Source organism: Gracilinanus agilis, chromosome 2 (assembly GCF_016433145.1).
Source record: "Gracilinanus agilis isolate LMUSP501 chromosome 2, AgileGrace, whole genome shotgun sequence".
Taxonomy (NCBI): Eukaryota; Metazoa; Chordata; class Mammalia; order Didelphimorphia; family Didelphidae; genus Gracilinanus; species Gracilinanus agilis.
The window spans coordinates 463,384,880-463,411,935 of record NC_058131.1 but is presented as its reverse complement, the minus strand read 5'-3'; the positions used below and the strand labels follow the sequence as shown (position 1 = coordinate 463,411,935).

The 27,056-nt window shown below is 35.3% G+C and overlaps 1 protein-coding gene across 1 annotated transcript in view; it reads left to right on the top strand.

Annotated features, from left to right (window-relative positions):
- Positions 1–27,056, top strand: part of SYNE2 (spectrin repeat containing nuclear envelope protein 2) — a 419,774-nt gene that overhangs the window by 129,089 nt on the left and 263,629 nt on the right. Inside the window, exons 14-24 of the mRNA XM_044664857.1 lie at positions 1,251–1,363; positions 2,209–2,371; positions 3,912–3,990; positions 5,536–5,723; positions 6,518–6,682; positions 7,306–7,458; positions 12,190–12,363; positions 15,035–15,193; positions 17,608–17,781; positions 22,369–22,503; positions 23,843–23,998. Coding sequence (XP_044520792.1) covers positions 1,251–1,363; positions 2,209–2,371; positions 3,912–3,990; positions 5,536–5,723; positions 6,518–6,682; positions 7,306–7,458; positions 12,190–12,363; positions 15,035–15,193; positions 17,608–17,781; positions 22,369–22,503; positions 23,843–23,998 — 1,659 coding nt within the window. The remainder of the gene's footprint in view (positions 1–1,250; positions 1,364–2,208; positions 2,372–3,911; positions 3,991–5,535; positions 5,724–6,517; positions 6,683–7,305; positions 7,459–12,189; positions 12,364–15,034; positions 15,194–17,607; positions 17,782–22,368; positions 22,504–23,842; positions 23,999–27,056) is intronic.

Here is a 27,056-nt window from a genome sequence, read left to right as displayed (position 1 = left end):
GGTGAAAGTCGAGGACTGTATTAGTTTGGTGCTGGACAAGTAGCCACATGGTCATTTTAGTTTTTTGTACTCATTTGGACTGTGAGTACACACATATGCAACTGACTGATAATTATAAAACCATCTCAGCAGATGGGTTAAACCAAGTTGAGGGGAACCAACAGTCAGGGGGATGTCTACCCAAAACATGTGAAGACTTCCTCTGGGGGAATGGGCAAATGAGAACAATTTATTCCAGCCACCATGAAGGCAGATGAAGCAGTATCTATGGGGAGCTTAAAACAGGCTCTGCCATTGTAGATGTCAAGGTCATCCACTTCATCCTGGGCCATTGCTAGTTGTCCTGACTTTTGTCATGTCATTGGACTTTGATGACTGTGGAAGAGAGGGTGAGGCTTTTTGTGCCCAAAGACAACTTCGTGCAGCTTTGCCTAACTTAAGTCAAATTTACACATCACTGTGATGATATTGGTCCTCTTTGAAATTAAGGATGAGCACTGACAGATGAGGAAAATGTCTTGTCCAGGACCGGGCAGTTAGTATCTGAACTTAGTTCCTCATAACTCCAGGTTTCACACTCTATGAAGTAGACCACCAGTTTGTTGCTGCTGCTCTTAATATCCCAAGCATTGATGGAAGCCAAGGGGCATCAGTTACTAGAATTTGAAAGACGGCCTAGGAAGCAGCTCCTATTGAACAGAAGGGTATATTTAAGATTGAATTAAGGGGAAAAATTCTAGTGAATATTAAAGACTAAAAAATATCTTATATTTTCAAGGTATTCTTTCAGAATCAGAAAAATCTAATAAGACAACACCTAAAAAGTTATGAAAACCTTTTAGTACCATATAAATGCTAGCTATTGCTTTATTATTATGAGACATATGCATTTATTATTAAAATTTTAATATAGTAAGTTTTTAGCATTTGGATCTTTGTTAAAATGAAAAGCATACCAGAAAATTTCTGCCAGAAAGGGAACTTATATTTTCATCGAAGAAAAAATGTTTTGATTTATTGTAGAATTTCTCAGTTTCCATCACTTGCGATTGAATTGAATTCAACTGAATTAAGATGAAAATATTTATTTGTAAGATTTTACTTTCACTTTGCAGACTCTGTAAGAGCCAAAAGAGAAGCTATAATGGTTATCTGGAAATGATGTTGTTTCCTGGAAGTGAGATTAAAAGTCTTCATTTACAGTTTCTGGCTGCCAGTCCTGGTTCATACTATACTCACTCTCTTTTCAGAGTCTGATGGATGAGTTTGATCGTCACCTGAGTAGTCTCTTGAAATTTGAGAATAAAGATGAACAACACATACCACTGGTCCCACCTGATAAACTGGAGGAAATGAGAAGAAGGTTGTAGGAATTCCAGCATTCCACATCTGGTGTTATTATTTATGAACCCTTGGGTTAACAAGGGCTTAGAGGTTGTGGAGATATCTTAGATAGATTAATTTGGGCCCAATTTCTGACAAGTGTAGCTTGGCAAGTTATATATATATATATAGAATTGGCTCTGTGAGGCTATTTAAAAAAATTACTTTAGAGATTTGTGTTCCTGAATCTCTTAAGCTGATATGAATTCACCACATTACATTTGTTTTTTCTACATATTAAAAAGCTTACTAATATGTCAATAAGCTTAGCATTAATAATATAATTATTTTTATATGCCAGATATTCAGATTTTGGCAAGTGAATATTTGAAATTTTTCTATATTTACTAGACCTTGTATGTACATACAAGCTGTAGTAAATTGAAAGCTCTGTGAGGGCACATACTATCTTTTGCTTCTTTTTATATCCCATATATAGTACAGTGCCTAGTGTAAAGTAGTCACTTAATAAATATTTATTGACTGACATTTTTCCAAATATAGTAAAATGTTTCAAAGATAATTTTTATTAGAACATATTTTAGCCAAAGTGAATGTTTCTTTAGAAAATACACTGTGGAAGATACTTCAGCTTGGAAATATTTGCTTTATTTTCTGGCAATAGGTTTGATTCTTGTAACATTTAAAATATTTTTATACTACAATTTTTTATCATTCAGACGGGAGTTCATACCTCTGGGCTTTAAGTGCAATAGATTTTTAAAAAAGAAATAGCCAATGGTTTGAGATTTGTTTTTTGTCAATAGATATTTCACTATGCCAGGAATATTAAAAGTAAATTTGAAAGGCAGTCTTGTTTTCCAGATTCCATAATATTATGGGGACCAATTTCATTGGACTTTTAGAATTTCACTACTACTTGTGCTCTGTCCTGGGTTTAATAGAGGAAGTGAAATCAAAATTGAATCTCTGGAATATCAAATATGGGTCGCAAGAATCTGTGGAACTATTGTTGGGAGATTGGCATGTAAGTTAAATTTTATGTTCTCTTAGTGCATTTTCATTTTTGATAACCTTTTTGACAGAAGTGAGCATTAGTTTTTTGAGTTCTAACTTCTTCATCTAGGAATTGTTTTTATTCCACTGTTTAGAATAGATACTTCTACAGAGGATAAGTTGAATTGGGCAAAGCATTATCGTGACTCCTTGATATTCCTTAGATCTTGTCTTTTTTGCCTTCTCCCTAACAAACATATTATCCTAGATTCTTTTCTTGTATTTCCAGTCCTTACTTTATTAATGTTTGTCCTTGATTGTTTGCCTTGAACTTACCATTGCTTGTAAATAAATTCACTCTTGAGGAGCTATGATCTGAATAACACATATCAAATCTGTACTACATCTTCTTGGACCAATAAACACAAATCTGTCCAAAGTTTTTAGGTCTTGTTTGTATTTGAACCGACTGCCACACATCTTCCATTACCTGCTGGCTCAGAAGCTTCAGCTGCTTCAGAAGGATGGCTGTGGTTTGGTCTGCTTCCATTATGGCCCCAGCCCTGAAATATGGATTGCATGATAACATAATTTACATATGTTAGAAAAATGTGTGATAACTTTGATTAGTGAATATGTAAAATTTTATTTTAGATTCATAAGCATGATATCATTTTATAGCACTATTTTAAGAAGCTAAATGGCACAGTGGATTTAATATTCTCCTTTGGAGTCAGGAATTTTGTTGTTGTTAAGTTGTTTCAATCACGTCCAAATCTTTGTGATCCCATTTGGGGTTTTCTTAACAAAGGTATTGGAGTGATTTGTCATTTCCTTCTCTGGCTCATTTTATACATAAGAAAACTGAACCATCCAAGGTTAAAGGGACTTGCTTAGGCTCACACAGCTACTAAATGTCTGAGGCCAGATTTGAACTCAGGAAAATGATTCAGGAATACCCGAGTTCAAATACTGCCTCAAACCCTGAGCAACCATGGGCAAGTCATTTAATCCTTCTTAACCTTATTTTCCACACTTGAAAAAATGTAGATAAAATGGCATCCACCTCACATGGTTATTGTGAGGATCAAGTGAAAAAATATGGTAAAACATTATCTATCTAATGCCAACTCAGTAATACTTTTCTAAATGAAGTATTTAAAATAAGATATTTGTAAAGTGAGGAGAATTTGAAACGACTATGGAAATTTGTCAGCATTTAGCATTCATGTTTATAAAACACTGTAGTGGCTTCTTCCTGACAAGTTTACAAATTATTTTTCCCAGTAAATCAAGACCAGCAAGTATTATAAGGAATTAAATGAATAATTAAAGTGGTATTCTCTTGGCCTTCAGTTAAGTTTCTATCATCTTTAGGTTTCTATCATCTTCCACTATCAAATCAGAGTTTTAGTTATGAAGATATTATCGCATATTTATGTCAGCAGAATCTTACTCATTTAAGTATAAAATATATATATTCAAATGTGTCATTTTCTCTTTCTTACCCATTTTATTTAAACTTTCATTTATGTAAATCTTTTTTCTCCTTTTGTGTTGTGTGTGGGCAGAAATTTATTGAAGAAAAGGAATTCCTAACTCAGCTCGAGAGTTCTTTTCAAAAATGTGAAACAATGATCAAGAATTTAGGTAAGATAATATAAATAATTTATTATAGCTTTCTCTGATTTTTAATGTTATTAACGTCTTTTGTTTTTACATTATAATCTTTCTCCAGTTTACCCACTATTGAATCCTTCATCATAAGAAATGGGAAAAAAAGCAAAAAAAGTAATGTAATCAACAAAACATTTGTAACATTCTGTACTTCTAGTTTTCCGCCTCTTTACCAAGAGGAGGGACCTGTATTCATTAACTGTTTTCTGTAGCCATAATTGGTCACTAGAGTTAATCAAAGGGTACCTATCTTCCATATTATTTTAGTTTATATTATTTAGTCACTGTATGTAATTTTCTTCTGTAAATATGGAATTGTAAATTATATTTCAAGTTGACTAAACGGCCCATACCCAGTACCTTTTGGCACTACTGGGCATCTACTTGAAGGAAGTAAAACATAGGAAAAATGGGACCAAAACATGATAACAGCATTCATTATTTGTAGAATGATAAAGTGATAAATTTATCTATTATAAATAAATGAAATAGGATATTATCATGCAATAAGAAATTATCAATATGAGGAATTTTGAGAAATATGGAAAGTTTGTATCACTGGTACAGAGCAAAATAAGCAGAACAATTTACACAATTGTTCATTGAGAATGAAAAGCTCTCCAAAAAGGAAGTACATACAGTTCTGAGAAACTGAAAAAAAATTAAGCCACCCCCCAACAAATAATGAAACATACCTCCTCCATCATAGTATAGAGGTAGGTTGCAACTAATACAAAATACATGTATAATACAAAAATATGCTGTCATAACATTGTTTTATTGGCTGTTGTTGCTTGTATGTTTTTTTTAATCATAGTGGAAGGCTTAGTCTGGAAGAGAAGGTGGATGGAAAATGATTGTGCAATAAAGGAAAAAGACAACAATGAAATAAAGTTTAAAAATAAAATATTTTATTCATGTCTTGTTTTATCTCAAAATGTTCCACTGAAGGGCTACCAGAGTGCTTGCTTCATTGTGGAGTTGAGGTGACTGAGTTTTTGAAGGCTTAACCAGAGGAATTCAAGCTGTGGCAGGTCCTAACAAGCTAGAAAAACTTTGGATATAGGCCACGTGTGTTCTGTGTTCTGAGGATTAGCCAAATAACGTTCATAGAGGCTTATCACTAGGTTGGCCACAGAGTCATTAATTTTTTTGACATATAGCAACTCTTGAAAACTATTAAACAAGAGAGGATTTATGATATAAGTTGGTAGGCAAACTTACATAGATGAGCTGACACATCCTGAAAGGATTATATATTTATCTAAAAGATACTTTTAAGATTCCTTTATACATTGGGCAGTTTTGCACACACACACACACACACACACACACACATATAATATGCACATACATACACATCATAAATGTAAAACTCAAATAAAATATTTTCTATTTAATATTATCATAATATTAATTTTACCTTTGCCGTACTTGAACAAATGTATTCAATTAAAGTCTTTTAGTCATATTATGATAATGTTTTCTAAGATTCTGTTCTTTTGTTAAATATTATAGCTGGAGATACTCAGAACGTTAGCAAGCAGTTTAAGATGGTGGAATCTCAGATTTCTATGTGTAAAAAATGTATGTATAATATAAAATCCACTCTGCAAAAAGTTCTGTCATCTTGGACTACATATACAGAAAACCTTCATTCACTCAAGACTTGGTTAGAAGAATCAAGGAAAGAACACCCAAAACAGGCATGTTTTCTTTCTTGATTGAAGAATTTTTGCTTTTATTAGGTGATAGTTATCTAAACGATGTGATTGCAGGACCATCAGGTATGGTTTGCTAGCTTACAAATATTCCTACCTCACTGCTTGTAATGCTGATTAGAATTCTACAATAGGAATCTTTTCTCTGGGGTCTTGATCACTTTCCCCTCTCCAGTAATATCCTATTAAAATGTAAATAACTTTGGAAGGGATAACACTTTAAAGAAATAATACCTTAGAAGAAACTATCAGATGCTTTCTAACAGTGTCTAGCTGAGTCCAAGATCTTCTGACAATGAGAGATAGGTGAGCCACTTGGGACCTGGGGGAACTGAGAAGGGAGAGAAGAATGATGAATGGGAAGGTGAGACTTTACTGAAGAAAAATTTCTTCTACTTTATAGCTTTTTTTTTTAAAAAGTAGTTCAGTAGATAGAGTTCTGGATTTGACTTTAGGAAGACCCAAGTTCAAATTACATCTCAGTCACTTACCTTGCTTTGTGTCTTCAGGCAAATCACCCAAGTTCTCTTAGGTTCATTTTCCTCATCTGTAAAATAGGGATAATAATACCACTTACCTCTTGGGGTTAAGAAGAGAAAAAAAGCTAATATATGTAAAGTGCTTTGCAAACCTTAATGTACTGTATAAATGCTAGCTATTGTTATTATTATTATTACTATTACTATTTTAGTTGGTTGCTTTGCAAACTTTAAAGTACTCTAGCTTTTGGTTATCAGAAGGCCAAAGATCATTTCATTCAATTCTTTTATGTTTTGCAGGTTCCTTTTGAGACAATAGCAAGTTGGAATTCAGTACTTACTACTATAAATGAGGTTGGAAAGTTTTTAAATGATGTCAGTAACCAACAAGTTGCATCATCTATTAATAAGGAACTGAAAAGACTTAATAAAAGATGGGCAAAATTCATTAAGAAAACTCAATTCGTAAGTCATGAAACCATTTTGTTTTCTGTTACAATTTTTGCTGAAATTATTTCTATCCTTTCCCATTTCCATTGCCCTGCTCCTTTCAGAATATTTTCTTTTTTCTTCTATTTTCTGTTAGAACACCAAAGTGTCTGAGATGATGATGGTGTTAAGCCCTAAAAACTTAGAGCCATTAAAAAATCTTTCCTTTCTGTTGCCTACCATATTCAATCACATGCTTAGTCCTCTGAATTCTATCTTCATAGTAACTCATTCATTCTTTCCTTTTCATTTATACTATCCCCACCCCCTAGTTTGGATTATCATCATTTTTCATTAAACTATTGTAATAAAATCCTAACTAGCTTATTAGATAACTTGAAATTATATTTAATGAATTCCCAGCATCTCTCCACTCCAGGGGAGCTTTCAATATGGCTATCTACATAATATATATCATTTTCCTTTTCAAAAGCCATTAGTAGTTCTCCTTGTTTATAAAATCATTGCTAAATGAGTTAGAATGTGAAAAGCATTTTTGTATATGTGAAGACTTATAATTTTGAGGGTTTTTTTACAAAATCTATTAGTTAAAAAAATACAATGAAGTTGAAATAATTATACCATTTATTTTTTAATAGGAGATGAAACTGCTCTTTACCCAAGAACAGGAACAATCCAGTCTTGATGGCACTGCAAATAATAAGCTATCTTTAGAAGAAAACTCAGCTTCCTATAATGGTTCAACAGATATTTCAGCTGAAGCCCTTAGGAAGCACATTCAGCATTTAGAGGTAAGATACAAGATTTTTTAAAAATGCCTTTTAGAGTATATAGGTTTAATTTAGATAAAGAAAAGACTTTTTATGAGTGTCATAAAATTGAAATTTTTATTAGCAATGATGATGACGATGACGATAAAATAACAAGCAATGTGACTATGTGAAATCAAAAAGACCTGGAATCAAAACCTACCTCTGACATAAAGTATCTGTTGATGCTGGGCAAGTTATTTGCCTTGGGGCAAGTTAGTTGTCTAAGCAGTTCCCAAAGTGTATAATTTTTAAAAATATCCTTACCTTCTGTCTTAGTATGAATTTTAAGACAGAAGAGTGTCAAGGGCTAGGCAATTAGGGTTAAGTGATTTGCCCAGGGTTGCACTAGCTAGGAAGTGTCTGAGGACAGATTGGAACCCAGGTCCCCCTGCCTCCAGTCCTGGTGTTACCTAGCTGCCCCTCAACATGTATAAATTGTAAAGTAGATGCCAAGGGAATTTCTTCACTAGGAACTTCTCTACTCCATGAAATCACCAGTTTATTCAAATGAATAATAATTACTTCTGCTTTTTTTCTTTGAAAAATATTGTTGGTTATCTTGTTATGGGTATATGTGGGGAAGATCAAATACAATTTGAAACATAAATAAGTCCATGGAAAGATATTGTGTTATTCAGTCAACTGGTATTTGGGTAAAATCTTTTCTGACACTGGGATGAGGATGACATTTCTCCCTGGAGTTGGAATCTAACTGATGGAAAGATCTAAGATATGCTCTGCTGTAAGGAAGTATGAGAGTGAATGTAGTATTTATGGAAAAGGGAAATCCTGAGAATGTCAACAGATAACTCCAGAGCCAAGGGATTAAACTTAAAGAGATGAAGTATGTGAAATCAGATCCAGAATGATCATGGAATAGTCAGTAACAGCTGGCAGGTTTCAAGTACCTGAAGCCTGCAGACTTTTCTTATCTATTGCCTTTCCCTCTCTCTGCCTCTGTTAATTCCCTGCAGCTGTACCCTTAGTGACAGCAGCTCTCCATTACCTCTGTTACTAAGGTCTTGTTTGGTTTTACAAACACTAAGCTATTGATTGCTATTATACTCTAATTATTACTAATGAATGGAAACTTACTGAGTGGCCTGAGGCAAGCTGTGTTGTCACAGATTCTTAGCCTGTGAAATGAGAATAATAATGCTACCCCTTTATACCTCTCTCATAGCTTATTTGAGAGAATTGAAATAAAAAAGTAAAAAGGAGAAAAATGTGTCCAGGAAACAGTAAACATTTTTTCAATATACTTTAGTACTTCCAAAAAAAAATGTGATTGAGATCCATCCAAACCTTAGTAGTAAATTCTATGCATTGTTCTGGTCAAATCAAAATTATAATAGTTTCCAGTGTTCTGATGATGCCCTTCTTGAAATTAGCTAGTTTGGACTTCAGGCAACAGTCAGTCTCTTGTTGAGCCTCTACCCCAAACCTTTCTTGCTTGATATGGTAGTAGTGGTGGTGTTCTTCAGTTGTGTCTGACTCTTTCATGACTGCATTTGGAGTTTTCTTGGCAAAGACACTAGAGTGGTTTGCCTTTTCTTTCTCCAGCTCGTTTGATAGATGAGGAATTGATGCTAACAAAGTTAAGTTACTTAACCTGGATCATATAACTAGTAAGTATCTTAGGCTAGATTTGAACTCAGGATGATAAGTCTTCCTTACTTCAGGCCCAGCACTCTCACTGTGCCTCCTAGCTGCTTGGAAACTGCCAGAACCTGAGTTCAGTTAGAGTGGCCTTAGTCACTTGAGTGACCTTAAGCAAGTCTGGGCATTTATTGTCTCATCTGCATCAAGAGATATCATGTAATTTATCTTTCCCACCTTATAGATTTCTTGTAAAGGTTTGAGTGCTTTGTAGATGTGTAATGTTTAAGAACCCAGGTCACCTTAAAGCCAGCATTATCCAAGCTCACATAGGATCATCATCAAGTACTTGACTCTATAGGCAAACTTTCTTCAGCTTGGTCTTTGCACATATCTCCTCCAGGACACTGTTGAATAACTTCGTGAGCATTTTTCTGCCTGTTTTATACTTCAGCTGATGTATTAGTGATTCGTTGAATATAATTATCTCTGTGGATATATTTTCAAGAAGTCTTGCATAATTTTATTTTATACATGAGAGACAGTTTGTTGAAAGATTATTTTAACGGTGTACCTGATTGCCTGAAGATTTATATACCAAAAGCATGTGATTAGATTAGAAAATATATTAGAAATTATTGCACAAATATTAATAATATGGAAATATGTTTTGAACGATGATACATGTAAAACCCAGTGGAATTGCTCATTGACTATGGGAGGGAGGAGGGAGGAGGGCAGAGAAAGAATATGAATCATGTAACCATGGGAAAATATTCTAAATTAATCACTTAATGAATTAAATTTAAAGAGAAAAAAAGAAATTAATGCACAAAATATTGGAGGTGCTCCTTCCATACACCTGGCCTCTAGACTCAGGTTAAGCCATAGAAAAAAGTGCTGAGTTCTATTTAACATAATGATACATTTTCTAAATATTTTATTATTCAGCTCTAAAAAAAGAAGTTTAGTAAGAGTTTTAATAAATAAAACATAATGATTGTTTTTTGGAAATGTGGCTTTTTGGAAAGTAATTTCATAATTGTAGTGGAAGTGGCAATCATTAACTAGCCAGGGATTAATAGAGGAAGGGAGAAAGCAAATTTATAGACTGCCCACTAATGTACTAGGTGCTATGTGCTTTATAAATAGTATCTCCTGGGCAGGTAGGTAGTTCAGTGGATTGAGAGCCAAGCCTAGAGAAGAGAAGTCCTGGGTTCAAATTGGCCTCAGGCACTTCCTTGTTGTGCAACTCTGGGCAAGCCACTTAACCCCTTAATTGCCCTTATCACTCTTCTGCCTTGGAACCAATACACAGTATTCATTCCAAAATGGAAGGTTTAAAAAAATTTAACTTAGCACTATGGTAGGTACTAAGGAAAACATTAAAGAAATATGAAGGGGCAGCTAGGTAGCACAGTAAATAGAGTGCCAGGATTGGAGTCAGAAGGACCTGGGCAGATCACTTAATCTTCATTTGCCTAAACCTTACTGCTCTTCTGCTTTTGAACCAATACACAATATTGATTCTAAGAAAAAAAAAATAGAGCAAATAGTGCCTCATTTGATTGTCACAACAACCCTGAGAGGTAGGTAGATGCTGTTATTATCCCCATTGTACAGTTGAAGAAACCAAAGCAAGTAGAACTTAAATGTCTTGCCAGGGTTACACAGCTAGCAAGTTGTATAATAACAAATTTGGACTCAGGTTTTCTTGACTACAGATTCAGAGCTCTATCCACTGGCCCCTTAGTAATAATAATTCACATTTTATTGTGCTTTAATATGTACAAAGCACTTCCTTCACAGTAATTGTAGTAGACAGTGGAAATACGATTATTCCCATTTTTACAGCTAAAAACTGGAGACTCCAGAAAGTTAAATGAAACTTGCATAAAGTTTTATAGCTTTTGGGTCCATCAGTGTTCAGTGACTCTATTCTCAAAATGCTCTCAATAAGAAAAACTATTGCTTTTATGCAAGATTCATAGCCACAAACTAATAGCTTCTATTAGCTAACTGCTGTTCTATTTTACAGTACCATTGTATAAACCCCTCAGTGTTTAAACTCATCCTCAATATTAAAACCCACTTAGTCTTGAGAACTTAATCTGCCAACTTTGAGTGCGCTCTGATGACAAGCCCCCCAAGAATCTCCTCCATTATAAGAACTCCAGTCTTCAGAAATTGAGTGGTTTGTCCAGGTAGTCTTTGAATTTTCCCCCCTATCACCCTCATTACTAGCTGAAAGAGCCTGATTGGGGGTAGTAGTGACATGCTCTAATGCATAGTTACAATGCTTGCTGAGCTAATGCTTAGCATCTTTCCCCCTTAATTAATAGAGTATCATCTCATCTCAGAATACAGGTAATATGAAATAAATATTTTCAACTTGATTTGTGTATTATACTCAGGGTGTACCCCTAGCCTAGCCTTTTTAGGATCTAAGCGAGAAATTATTCTGCCCAAAGTTATTGGCCATGCCTATCCCTTAAATTAGACTAGGAAGATAGCTACCTCCCTTAAAACAGTATTAAAAACAGAATGGCTCAAATAACTTCCAGCTCTATTGACTCTAAGCCCTGTGTTCTTCCAGTGTACTAAACTACAAGTATGTACTTACTATGTGCCAGGCACAGTGTTAAGTGCTGGGAGTACAAATACCATGACCTAAAGGAGATTATATTCTCATGGGAGAAGAAAACTCATAAAAGGAAACTGAAGGAGGGATTGGGGGGGGGGGGGGGTTGAGAAGATATGAAGGTACCTAACCCGGCACCATGATAGAGAAAGTCTAATGAGTCAGGAATGTAGCCTGGAGAAGAATGAAGACATGACTGGTTTGGGCTTCCTCCTTAAAATGAAGGTTCTAGAAAGAAGCAACCAACCAGAGGGAGAGGCCAAGGTGAGGAAGTTTTATGGGGCATTGTAGAAAAAGAGTGGGAGAGGAATAAAGATGTAGTGGATCTGGATGGGTCTGTAAAGAACCAGTCACTCATTTGTGAATGATTTTGTTGGCCAATTTTTGAAAAGAAATTTTAAGTTATTTGCATAAAAAGGATAATTCTGAGATCACTACTTTGTTTTCATAATCATGCTTATGTGCTGTAGACTGGAAAAGAAAACGAGGCTGTAATTAAAGAGTCCACAGAGATCCTACAAATGCTAGAAGAAATGGAAGAATTTATTGATCAAGTGGCAACCTGGGAAACAGAAATCAGACCTGTTCTGGATTTTATCAAGCAGCAAGGTTATGTGGAAGCTACCATGGAAGAATCTTTGCAGGTAAAAATATAGAAAAGCAAAATGCCAATTTTACAGCCGTGATCTTATATTTCAACTTAAATCAGTGACTATAAAGGAGATTCTAAGAAAATTGTTTTTTATAGCCAATGTCATGCTGTTGTTAGAATATTTACTGCCTACTGTGGGCCCAAAAAAGCTGCCAAATCTATTTGATTTTAACTTTGTCATTGGCTTATTTTATGGACCTGAGATAGTTGAAGTGCTTCTTTTGGAAGCCTTTTTTAAAGGGATGAATTCCCATGTGGGATGATCGATTGGTTATGCTCCTTTCTACCTACAGGGGGAACTACTAGAAGTAGACAAAAAGTACTCTAAAGCAGATATCAAACTCTAGCCCTTTGGCTAGATTAAAATGTAATTGGCTGGGTAATTAGGTGGCTAAGTGGATAGAGTCAGGCCTAAAAGATGGAAAGTTCTAGGTTTGAATCTGGTCTGAGACATTTCCAACTGTATTACCCTGGGCAAGTCACTTAAACCCAATTACCTAGCCCTAACTGCTCTTCTGCCTTGGAACTCATGCTGATTCTAAGGCAGAAGGCAAAGGTTTAAAAAAAATAATTGGAAAATGTCTAACAAAAAAAATAACACAATGCAGAGAATGTTAATTTGTGGGTTTTTAAATTAATATACAGCTTTTGGGGCTCTGTTTCTATTTGAGTTTGATGCCATTGCTTCAAAGGATTTTTAAATTTTTTTCTTTTATTTTGAGGAGTGGGGTTGGATAAGGAATCTGGGTCTCCTTATCTTATCCAGGCTGAAGTACATTGACCACTCACAGGTTAAATCCCATTACTGATTAGCATGGAAGTTTTGACCTCCTTAATTTCTCACTTGGGCCAGTGTTCTTCCCTTTGTAGGCAGCCTGGTGGCACTTCATTTCCAGAGGTCCACCATATTGGTATTGTGTTGGAAACCCAATTGAATTTTGCCCTCCTAAAGCTCAGAACTCTCAAGCTTGTGCTCTACCAGCCCCAGCTTCCCTATTAACAGAGATTGTAGGTACCATGCTGGGTCTAGAGCCCACTACATATTGGACAAGTTGCTTGGGATCTTTAAGATTGTAAAGATGAGCTCATTCAAACTCTTCATTTTATAGAGGAGGAAACAGTCTCATGAAGTTAAGTGATTTGCTCTAGTTTAGCAGAAAGATTTAAATCCAGTTCCTTTCAAGTGTAAATTATTTAGTGCTTTTTCAATTCAGGTTGCCCCCTTTTACTAATCTGTAAAGTGGGGTAGTGATATGGTACTTATAAGTGAGTAGAACTAAATGATCTTCCTTAGTATCACAGTCTATTATGCATCACCTTGTCTGGCCAGTGCCTTTGGTTTTGAATTTTTTTTCCTATCTAAGGAATGGAGATGAATTAGAAAAAAATGGTCTTCATGCAGGAGTGCAATGAGAATGAGTAGGTCTAGGTTCCTATTGTATTTGGAAGTGTTATTTGTGAATTTAAAGCATTATCAATTGTGTATGGAAAACGTAGCCATGGATTTGATAACTAATAACTAACTAATTCTGGGGAATCCTGCTGCTATTGGTAGAGGAGCACAAACCCTTTCTTTCCTGGGACTTGGTTCTGCCTTTATTTCTAGGTAATGAACACATTGAGAAGCAGGGAAGTGAATAGTGGATGTTGTAGTATGCTGCAGTAGCTATTACTCTCAGCTGTCTTGGGGAAGAAGTAAAATTGAAAGTTTAACTGAGTTTCAGCCACCTCATAAAACCATTGAGGCATGAGTTTTGTGGCATCCATGATCCTGAGAGGGGTCAAAGCTGCCTCGCAGAATTCCATAGTGCCCCCCAGAACTCCAGGAGAGGGGGCAATTGAGGGCAGTTGATTCTGTGAGGCAGCTTTGATCCCTCTGAGGATCATGGATGCCACAGTTTTGACAACATGGAAAATTCCTACAATAAGAATAAGAAATAATCCCTTTGCAAGTCCCCATTTCTTAATTTGTATATTCAATCTATCTGTATTTTCTGTGGTAAATATATGGGGAGAATTTGTATAGCTTTGAGAACTGGGGTCTGAAAAAGTCATTAAACATCTGTGAACTCTAGTTTTCTTGTCTGTAAAATGAGTGGATTGGACTAGAGGGTCTCTCAGGTCTTTCAGCTCTAGCATCTATGATGGTGTCCATTAACTACTTGTGTGACCTTAGTCAAGTCCCATTACCTATTTGGGACCTGGTTTCTAAACTAAAATTAGTTTTAGCCTTAAATCTTTGATCCTAGAATTAATGTTGATGATTTTTCTTTTAAGTAACATTATTTTACTTGTAATTAGTACTATACTGATATATCTATATTATAAAAGATGTAATTTTGAGTTGATTTATCATGAAAAGGATCAGGATGTTTTTTAGAAGCTGAATAATAAAGATATGTTTTATAAAGATATTTTTGAATATATTCTTAATTATTAATTAATAATTTCCTTCTTACAAAGTGGTATATGGTATGTGCATAAGTCAAATTTGTGTTAATATTTAGGCTTTCTCAAACTAGAAAATGTAAAGAACACTCAGAACATTATTATGTAAAGCTTTACCATTTTGGATTTTAGATTCATCTTTTATGTCTTTGGATTAGAATGATTTTAATTTGGATTAATGTTGAACATAACTATGTTGTCATTTGTTTTGATAGAACCTGATTGCCCGAGGATCTATGTATCAAGAACTCGTGACTAGGAAAGAAAATGCACTAGAAATAATAGCAAAAAATATTTTAAGCCAGGCGCTCCTCCAGCATTTCCATACATCTGGACTCCAGACACAGATAAAAGAAGCAAAAGATAAAGTTCAGGTCTCTAATATAGTATATTTTCTAACTATATTATCTTTAGTTCTTAATGTTCTGAAAAAGAAGATGCTACCATTCTTTTAAAATTCTATGCATATTATTATTTTTACATTATATTTTGTTTAAATAATTATTGCTTTGTTAATAAAAATATATTAAAATCTATATAAAAGAATGAGCTACTATTTGAAAGAAATTTTAATTTAACCAGTAAATTTAACCAGTTTGCATATCATTTCCCCTGAGAGATTGTCAACTCCTCAAGAACAGAGATTTTTAAAAGTCCTTTTTAGTATATTCAGTCTTTAGAAAAGTGCCTGGCACATAGCAGGTGCTTATTAATGTTTATTGACTGCCTAACTACAATTTATTAAGTATTTCCTTAAGCCCTCTCCCATCTCCATGTCTTGGGGAAGTCAGTAGGGAAAAGAACAATGAATTTGAAGTCAAAAGACCTAAGTTTGAATCCTGACTTTTCCAATAAATGATACCAGTTACAAGTCGCCTGATTTCCCTGGGCTTCCAATTCCTCATCTGCAAACTTAGGAGGATCATAGTTCTAGAGCTGGAAGAGACTCAGAGGCCATCCAGTTAAAACCCCCTGTTTTACAGATGAGAAACTCAAAGAGGAGGGTAAGTGACTTACCCATGGTCATCCACTCAGTATCTGAGGTAAGATTTGAATATAGGACAATTAGGTAGTGCAGTGGATAGAGTTCTGTGCCTGGAGTCAGTAAGATTCATCTTCCTGAGTTCAAATTTTCCCCCACATACTGCTGGGCAAGTAATTTTATTCTATTTCTATAGCTTCCTCATCTGTAAAATGAACTAGAGAAAGAAATGGCAAATTACTCCAATATTTGTGCCAAGAAAACTCCTAAATGGGGTGACAAAGAATCAAACACAACTAAAATGACTAAACAACAATAACTACTAAACCCAAAATCAGTGCTCTTTTTCTCCTGTGCTATGTTCTGATCATCATGGTGTGGACACTCTAAACCCCATTTTCCCCATGTTCCTATGTTTCCCTTGTCTACTATGAACCCTAACCTGTTGAAGTTCCCCCTTAACTTTAAGCAGTTTAGCTGCTTCCTCCATAAAGAACCACTCTCAGTATCCTTTCTTCCTCAAAATTTTGCTGGTATTTAAGTTGGGGATCTCTCTTGTGTCCTCCTCTCCCTCTTCCTTGTAGGTCAGTTATTTGTGAACTTGTCCTTTTCTCTCACCATTAGGTTGTAAGCTCCTTGAGAGTAAGGACTCTTATATTATCCATCTTTATAACACTAATCCCTTTCATTGTACCTTGCACAATTTTTGGCCTCTGATTTTCATTAAGTAGAAATTCTCTCATGCAGATTGGCATTGTTTGTAATATCTTAGCACGTGCCTGGAGTATGAAGAGTTTAAGTGACTTGCCAGTGGTCACAAGGGTAGTGTATATCAGAGGCAGAACTTGAAGCCAAGACTTCCAGACTCTAAAGCTGACTTTGAATACACTCCATCAAACTCTCCTCTCACTGTGCAGCCGGTCATCAATAAACATTAATAAGAATCTGCTATGTGCCAGGTACTGTTCTAAGGCTTGAGTATATTGTAAGATGTTGTTTTATACAAATTTAGCACACATGAATTCAGGTATATGCAACTGGCAATCAAAAAATGTAAAGGCAGGAAAATATGTAAAATAAAAAATTTTACTTAGGCACTGAAGTGGTGTATAAAGTCTTGCAACACTTTGCCCAGTGATGCTCATTCTCACTCTCAGAAGCATTAGTATGAGCCATTAAATCTTTTTTTGTCAAATAGTTTCCAAATCAGACTTTGTCGGGAATTTTCACTTGTAGCAAGTCAAGTCCATGTCGGAGTAGGGCTTTTCTTTGTTTCATTAATGCTAGTTGGTTGTTAAAAGTAGTGAAGCTGGTAGCTCTGATAAGCCCAAGAAAAGTCGTTGAGTGCCTAAGTATGTTTGCATAAGAAATGTTTATTAAATAATGAGATTTGCTATTCTACACAATTTTTAACTTACAAGAAAGATCTTTATTGGTTGCATAAAATGAGGTCTTACTGTACAAAGAAAAGTAATAAAAGTTTCTTCTTGAGGAGCTTATAATTTATTAAAGAGGAAAACATGCAAACAAAAGTGTACTGTAAGCAATGGACAGAGTAAATTGGAAATAATCAACATGGAGAAATCACTAGAATTAAGAGGTTTTGGGAAAAGCTTCCTATAGAAGGAGAGATTTTAACTGATATATGAAGGAAGCCAAAATAGATACTTTTGTTGAATTGATTGTGCTAAATCCTGGAAAAAATATAAAGTTTAGATGAAAAACTTGTTCTCTTTGTTTTCTTTGTGAACCCTTTAAGAAAATGGGTGAAATGGGAATCATTTTAAAATGTTTTTTTTTTAACAGAATAACATGGCAGAGCTAGATGCTGTCTTACAAGCCTCATATGAAACTTCTCTGGAAATAGATGTTAGGACTAAGTTTGGAAAGTCACAGAAGGAACTTGAATCAGATATTACAAAGGCTCAGCAACTCCTTAGATCAAAAGGGAACTCTAGTAACCTGGTTTCACAAAAAAAGGTGGGAATTTATTACCATAACTTGCAGAATATTTATTTGTATTTATTTTTCTTAAAAATTAAGATACAAAACAAAACTTGTTATTGTGCCATTATATTGTTTTAACCTTTTGAAGTTTTCCAGAATCCTTCCTTCCTTTTTCCTTTTTTCCTTTCTTCCTGCCTTCTTCCCTCCCTCCCTTCCTTCCTTCCCTCCTTCCTCCCACCCCATTAAATTTCATTTTATTTGATTCTGTCCAATGGAATATGGTTGAAATTCTTTTGGATCCTGATTGCATCAACAAATATTAGTTTTTCCTTCCCAGATTTATGTTCATCCACAAATTCAATGAGTATACCATCTATGCCTTATTCAATTATGCAAAACTGCTAAACTTCATAGATCTAAGGAGAGATTCTTGGACTATTCCATTAAAGATTTTCCTTCAAACTCACAGGTGTCTGTTATTAATTGCCTTTTATGGCTAGGGTGAATTTCTTTCTGAACAGAAGGTTAAGTGACTTAAAATTACATTTCTTTAAAAATATTCATTTCAACAATACATTTTTTTAATTTTTAAAAATTTAGATTTTAATGTAACCCTTTTAAAAATATTGAGTGGAGCAATGGAAAATATTGGTGGAATAGCATTCAAGCATCAGGTGACCTGACTCATAGTCTTAGTCCTGTCTTGAAATTGACTGTATGACCATGGGCAGGTCACTTAATTGTGCTTTATTTTTCTCATCTGTGAAACATACATAATAGGATGAGCTTCTAGAGCTGGAAAGGTATCTCAGAGTCCATTTAGTACATTGCCTTCATTTTAGTGGATAATAAAATTGAGGTCCAAAGGCAAAGTGACTTGTCCAAGGCCACATACCCAACTCACAAGATTATTGTGATAATCAAATGTGGTAGTGATTGTGAAAGTTTTATAAATATTCAGAGTTATTATTCAATCACAATAAGGAAAGCCACTTAAAAATGTCATTCTTGCTCTTCAATTATGGTTCCCTTTATTTGTGCTAAACTTGATTTTTTATATAAAAGCTTCCAGTGGCCACATTATTTAAAGGCCTGAAAAGCTTAAAAAAGATTTTTATATTTGATCCTAGACTTAATTTGGAGTTTATTTGGTTAATGAGTAGAGGAGGGATGTGGTTACATCTGCAATTTAAGAAGATAGCCTTAGCTCTTAGGTGGAGGATTGACTGGAGTGGGGAGAGACTTTGTTAGGGAGATAATGAAAATGCTATTGGAGTAGTCTACGCATGAAGTGATGAGGGTCTGTAGCAGGGTAGTGATTGTTTAAGAGGAGAGAAAGGGACCTCTCTGAAAGACGTCACAAAGGAAGAAATGACAGAACTTGGCCACAGACTGGATATGTGGTGTGAGAGTTGAGAATGACACATGAATGATTTCAAATCTGGGCGACTGATTATATGATGATGCTATCAAAAATAATTGGGGAAGTTAAGTTTATTTTTTTAAACCCTTATCTTCTGTCTTAGAGTCCATACCATGTATTAGTTCCAAGTTAGAAGAGCAGTAAGGACTAGGCAGTACAGGTTAAATGACTTGACCACAGCTAGGACATGTCTGAGGCAGGATTTAAATCCAGGACTGCCCATCTCTAAGCATGGCTCTCAATCTACTTAGCATCCTAGCTGCCTCTGTAATTGGGAAATTTAGGAGAGGAAAGGATTTAGAGGGAAAGATCACGAGTCCAGCTTTGAAATTTTGAATTTAAGATGTACACAGGCTATCTAATAGGCCATTGTAGATGGGAGAATGGAGATCAGGAGAGATGTTTATAAATCTGAATAAATAGAACTGGAGAAAATCTGCATAAAGTTGACAATTGACTCCATTGGAGCTGATGATATCATCAAGTGAGATAGAGAAGCAGGGCAGGACAGACTCTTGGGAAATACCTACTGTTTCCATGATCTGGATGGAGATCCAATAAAGGAAACTGAAAAGGAGCAGTAGACATGGGGGGCAAATTAGTAGAAAGCAATGTCCAAAAACCCAGAGAGGAGAGAATATCTAGGAGAAGAGTGTGATTGACAATGTTGTGGCTTCAGAGAGATCCAGAAGCAGGAAGATTGAGAAAAGACCATTAGATTTAGCAATTAAGATATCATTGGTATCTCTGAAGAGAACAATTGCAGTTGAAAGAGATTTAGAAGCCACCTTACAGAAAGTTTAGAAGAGAATGAAAAGAGAGAGAGTAGAGGCAGTGGTTTCAGAGAATATTATCAAGTAGTTTAGCCACAAAATGGAGATGTAAATGATTGATGGATCGAACAAGGGTTAGTTTTTTATTTTTATTTTTGAGATGCATGAGAGATGAATGAGTTTGTAAGCAGCAGGAAAATAGCCTGTAGAAAGAGAGGAATTGAAGATTAATGAGAGAATGGGGATACCAGAAGGGAGTAATTTGATAGAGAAGACAGGATGGAATGGGATAAATGGTGCATGTAGAATGGTTTGCCATAAAAGGAAAAGGGCCTCCTCTTCCTATGTGATAATAGCAGAAGACATCTGGGTGATGTGAGATGGGGTATGGAGAAGAGGGAGCTCTCAGCTAATGGCCTCCAGTTTTTTAGTAAAATATCAGGCAAGGTTATCAATTGAGAAGATATGGAGAGGAGGAGTCATGTGGCAGGTTTGAGGGGGATGAAAAGACTTGGAATAGCTGCTATGATGAGTCAAGGAGTGTATCAATTAAAGAAGATTGCCTTGTAATGAGGGCACAGGTGGGGGATTCTGTAACAAATTTATAGTGAATCCAGTTTTAGCATAATATCATGATTTTCTCTAGTTTATTTCAATAGTGCATGAATAATAGCAAATAGAAGTGGATAGTGGAAGTAGTCGAGTTTGAGATTGACAAGGCATGGCTGGAAAAAAAAGATAGAGCAAGAGACTCTAGTATAGAGGGTTCACCATGGTGAAGGGAAGAGAGTATTGCCACTGTAGGAGTAATGACTGGGGAAAGTACTGAGGCATGAGAGGATTAGAAGTCATGGCAAAGACTAAGAATAGAGAGTCATGAAATGGGGGGAGGAGCTAGAATGAAAAAACATTATGATAAGGTAAAGAAATTTTAAAGTTGATGAGCAAAGAAGTGACGCACTTGTGGATGATGACAAGTTCTGGGATATGGCCATCTTTATGGATAGCTGAGAAGGAGTAGAAGAGTAGGAATTGGAAATGAGTAAGTTGAGGAAGTAAGAAGTTAGGATGTTTGAGGGAGTATACATATATATGTTGAAGTCTCTTTGTATGAAGGCTGGATTTGGGGTAGATGGAGAGCCTGAATTAATCTCTGAACTCAGTGAGAAAGGAAAGAGTCAGCAGATCAGAACTACCAGAATTGTGTTTGGTTGATGAATATGGATTGAATGAAGCACAAAGAAGGACAGGTCACTGAATAATGGTAGTATTGGGAGAATCTATGATATTCCCTTACCAGACATTAGCCAGTGCTTAATATCTAGTGATAATGAGGAAAAGGGATATAGGGGAGAATTCAGAATTCATTGTGGGAGGGAAATAGGAAGATAAGGGTCGTAGGTGGAAGGAGAAATAGCCCAAATTGAAAATTAGATTATATTGGTATAGTATTGCCTGTCTGATCTCTCTTAGTAGAACTACCACTAAACCAACCCTCCACACATTCTCTACAGTTTATTACTTATGTAGCAAACTCATTTATTCATAATTTCAAAAGCTTACAGAGAATGTTATCTGTTGTTGCCTTTCCCATCCCTTTATTTGCTCTGACATAATATCACAGCTATATGTTTAATTTTCCATAGGGTTCTTAAAATTCATTTCTTTGAATGTCATGATGTCCCCTAGTATTTTTCCTGTTTTTCAACTATACCATTTTAGTAGAGAAATGGGTATTTTGCAGAAAGAACCTCCTCTAATCTCATGAGATATAATACTGGCTTCTCTTTACAAAGGGAAGTATTTATATAATTCTTCCAACATGCTACAGATAACATACTCTCACAGTCTTCTTGAACTTAAGTACTGACTTTTCTAAAAACAGTAGATACTGATAGCGGAATGGCTTTTTATGTTAATGTCATTATTAATTTATTTTAATTAAAAAACAACCTCTTACCTTCTTTCTTAGAATCAATAATGTGTATTGATTCTAAGGCAGAAGAGCAGTAGGGGCTAGACAATGGGGGTTAAGTGACTTGCTCAGGATCACACAGCTGGGAAGTATATGAGGCCAGATTTGAACCTAGGACCTCCTGTTTCTAGGCCTGGCTCTCAATCTACTGAGCCACCCAGCTGCTCCCAACTTATTTTAATGTTTAAAATAAATTTCTAACTATGAATTTAACATTGTCTACATGATTTCAAAATACAAAGAAAAGCTTTTTTATATACAATTTCGTTTTTATTAAATTTGGCATGGTTGTAACAAAATTTCCTTTTTTTATTTGTATCCCTTTCAAGTATCTTTTTATTTTCTTCTGTTTGTTTTATGGTTTAATGTTTTATTGATGCTTTTTTGGGTTTCTTATCTTTTTGCACATAATGTGGTTTTCATGTATTTGTTATATGCTTTATTTATAGGACATTCTAGCCATTTTAAACAGTAAAAGTTTGGACAAGTTTTTGAAAGCTGCTGAACAACTAAAAAATATTGTACCTCCTGATGAAAAGCTATCATTAGAACAAATAAGCAGAGAGCTCTCTAAAGAATGGGAGGTGAGATATCCATAAGGTTTATATGTTATTATATTGGCCAAAACAATATTTTTTTCATTTTTTAAAAATAAAAGGAAAATATCCTTATCATTTGGTATAGTATTAAGTGTAGTCCTTCCTAGAGAAATGAGGATGTTTTTACTTTAGCTCCCTCTTAGCTCTATGATAATTATGATATGGTTTAAAAAAATTTTTTTTACTAGATAAAAATAGTGTCTGGGATTGATCTATTCATTCATTCATTAATAAGTTTTTATTGAATGGCTAAAAAGTTTAATTATGTAATTAAGGTTTCTGGGAGAAATATTAAGAATCTAAGATATATAGATATACCACTCTGGTGGCAGAAAGTGAAGAAGAATTAAGAAGCTTCTGATGAGGTGAAAGAGGAGACTGTAAAAACTGGCTTGAAGATTAACATAAATACACCACCAAGATCCTGGCAACTGATCCCATCACTCCCTGGCAAATAGAAGCAATTGTGCTTAAAGATCACTGCAGATGGCAAGTGCAGTAATGAAATTAAAAGACGCTTACTTCTTGGAAGAAAAGCTCTGGCAAATCTGCATAGCTTACTAAAAAGCAGAGACATCACCTTGCCTACAATGGTCCATATAGTCAAAGTTACGGTTTTTCTAGTGGCAATGTATGGCTCTTAGAGTTGGACTCTTAAGGAAAGCTAAATACTGCAGAAGCAATGCTTTCAAATGGTGCTGGAGAAGACTTTTGATAGTCCTTTGGACATCAAGGAGATCAAATCAGTCAGTACATAAAGATGTTAAGTCTTTTTGCTGGAATGTCAGGTACTGAAGTTGAAGCTTAAATACCTTGGCTACATAATGAGAAGGCAGGATTAATTGGAAAAAGACCCTCATGCTGGGAAAAATCAAAGGCAAAAGGAGAATGGAATGGCAGAGGATAAGATGGATAGATAGGGTCATAGAAGCAACAAGCATGAGCTTGGACAGACTTTGGGATGTATGAGATGATAGCATGTTATGGTCTGTGAGGGTCACAATCAGACACAACTAAACAAAAATTGTGCTAAGTGTTGTGGAAAATGCCAAGAAGAATTAGATCCTGATCTGTCCTTGAAAAGCTTACAACTCAGGAGGTGAGACAAGGCATGTCCACAGATAGCTATATTATGGGTTAGAATATAAAGGTGAAAATATTAAAGTCACCAAGATCTCAATGAGTTTGGAGGAGAGAGATGTCACTTCTAGCTAGAGGAAAAGATCCTGGAGGGAGAGGTTACACTCTAGCTGACCTTTATTAAAGTAGAACTTTGATGAGCAGAGTGGGGGGAAAGAAGAATAACTCTTATTTTATTTTGCAGGTTCTTCATCAAGAAATATGTTTATATATTTATCGAATAAAAATTGAAATGGAAAAAAAGCTTACTGAAAATATATCAAAACTTGAAAAGCAACTAAATAAAGAGAAAAAATTACTCAGTAAAGGGAAGACTAAGGGACTCATTGAGGAACATGAGGTAGACTGATTGATTCCTATTTTTCCCCTTGTCTAATATTTTATTTTCTTTTTAAAAATAGAATTTATTTACAAGTGTCTCACCCCTTCCTTTGCTTCCCTACATTATAGAAAGCATCATCAAGGAGACAGTATATATCTTTCATGTTTCAGTTTTTCAGTTTATTCTCTGAATGTGACATTCACAAGTTATTCTTCTAAATATTAAATCTGTAGCTATATGCAATGTTCTCTTGGTTCTACTTATTTCAGTGTTCATTATCCCATGTAGTTCTTTCCACAGTTTAAAAAAATTAGCCTGCTCATTTCTTATGATGCATGATTGATTCCTTCTTAAACATTTTAATTATATATGAGGTCATACCTTGACATGTAAGCTTCCTTTCTAAGTATGAGTATCTATTCAGATTTATCCCTATATGATTAATGGCATTAATTTGGATTAAAAAGTCTAAGGAAATCATTTCCAAGTATGTCTTTCTGTGAGTTTATGGCTTCCATTGTGGAAATCTGCCACTGCACTGAATTATTTAATTTATTGGTAATGAAAATTCATTCAGTAATTAATGTTTAGTTTCTCTTGTTTTACTAGCTATGTAGGAGTTAGGATACTTGTTATTGCTTTTGAAATAGACATAGTGACCTTTGAAGGATTTAAGTGTCTAAGGAAAACATGATACGCTTCTTTGGTGGTAGGCTTTTACTGATTAAACACACCAGATTTGGCATTGAAATATTTGTGAAGAAAAGCATGTCAGGACAAAGATTCAAACAAGTCAGGCTGAACAGACTTTTTAAAAACTATTCCCCATCTCAAGGATCATTTCTTTGAATTCCTACAATGTTAATCTAGTGTCAGTTTTGAATTTTCCTCATGGCCCTTTCGTTGAATAGGCCAAGGCATATATAGATAGAGGCACACATTAAGTTATTTTATTTTGAGGAAACGAGGGTCCTCAAACATTTTGTTTTATTTATTTATTTTTTAGAAATAATTTTAATTTTTTAGAAAAGTTATCACGGTTACATGATTCATGTTCTTACTTTCCCCTTCACCCCCTGACCTCCCTCCCCCCCATAGCTGACGCCCATTTCCACTGGTTTTAACATCAAACATTTTTTTTAAACCCATACCTTCCATCTTGGTATTAATTCTAAGACAGAAGAGCAGCAAGGGCTAGGTAGTTGGGGTTAAATGACTTGCCCAGGGTCATATAGTTAAGAAGTGTCTCAAACCAGATTTGAACCCAGGTCCTCCCCATGCCAACCTGGGTACTCTAGCTACTGTGTTACCTAGCTGCTGCCCCAAGCATCCAGTCTTTATACTTTAAAAATCCTTTAATGTTATAGGAAGTAACTGATGATAAGAACTGCCAGTACTCCAGCAGCTAATTGATGTCAAGATTTTTTTTTTAAGGTTCTAAGTAATGGTAACATCATGGAATTCAAAAGTTGGAGGGGTATCAGAAATCAGTTAGTATATAGACTGCAGCTGACCAAGAATCTCTTCTTAAAACATGGAGCTTACATTAAAGGAGATAACATATATATACATATATATGTACATACATATATATGGATATACAAAATATAAACAAAGAAATGCATGTTAATTTTGGAGGGAATCACTAAAAGCTAGTAGGGCTGAGAAAGATTCTAGAGTGGCTCGTGGCCTGAACTTTTCAAGAAAATAGGGATTCTAAGAGGTTTAGGGGAGGAGAGAGTATAATCCAGGCCCGTGGCAGAGACTATATAAAAGCAGAAGGAGGGGAGAGGAAGAGTCATGAGTGAAGAACAGCAAGAAGACTATTTCGACTGGAGTGTAGGGTGTCTGAAGGGGAACAATGCATGATAAAGCTGGAAAAAGATACTGGAGTTAAGTTTTAAAGGCCTTTGAAAGCCAAACAAATGAGTTTGTGTTTGATTCTAGGAATGACAAGGAGACACTGGGGTTTTGTTGAGTAAGGGAATGACATGGTTAACTCACGCTCTGGCTAATCTGGTATGTGTGGAGGATGGATTGGTGAGGAGAGAAAAAAGGCACAAAGACAAGTTAAAAGGCCAATACTTCTTTGACATTGTTTCCAATTTTTTTATCATCTCACAATCTGTCTAGTTTAGGCCCACATCACCTCTTGCCCAAATTATTACAAAAGCCTACTAAAAGACTTTTGGGTATCCAGGTTCTCTTCCAAACCACCTCCACTACCAAATTGGTATTTCTAAAGTATGGGGTCTACCTACATCGCTCCTTTGCTCAAGAAACTTCTGTGACCCCAGGTGCTTCTAGAATAAAAATACAAATGCTTCTGGCATTTAAAACTCTCCACAATCTGGCTCTAACCTGTCTAGAGACTCCTTATTCAGTCTCATGCATTCTGCATTCCAGCCAAACTGGTCTAAACTTATTGGTGCCCATGAACATCATTCCCTCATCTTTTTGCACAGGACAACTCCATGCTTGAGAAAAAAGGCACAAAGACCAGTTAAAAGGCCAATACTTCTTTGACATTATTTTGACATTCTTTTTGAGACATTCTTTACTTCTACCATTTGAGATCTCTTGATCCTTAAAAAGCTCAGTTCAAGTGCTACCTTTCTATAAGAAACCTTTCTGACTTCCCAAGCTGCTAGATCCCTTCCCCTGAACCACCATTGTTTTATATTTACTTGTGATTATACGTGCCTGTTGTACATTCCAAGTAGAATGTGAGCTCCCTAAGCATAGGGCTGTTTTGTTCTGTTTTTCTTTTTATTGCCTGCACCAAGCATACTGGCACATAGTAGGAGCTTAACAAATGTTGAAGTGAAATAAATGAACTCATTCTTATTATCCTCTTTAGAATTCATTCTAACTTGTTTTTTTTTAACATTTATTAATATACATTTTTAACATGGTTGCCTGATTCATACTCCTCTTATCCCCTACACCCCCCCCCCGCACTCCCCCCACCCATGGCCGATGCGCATTTCCACTAGTTTTGTCATGTGTCCTTGATCAAGACCAATTTCCAAATTGTTGGTAGTTGCATTGGTGTGGTAGTTTCGAGTCCACATCC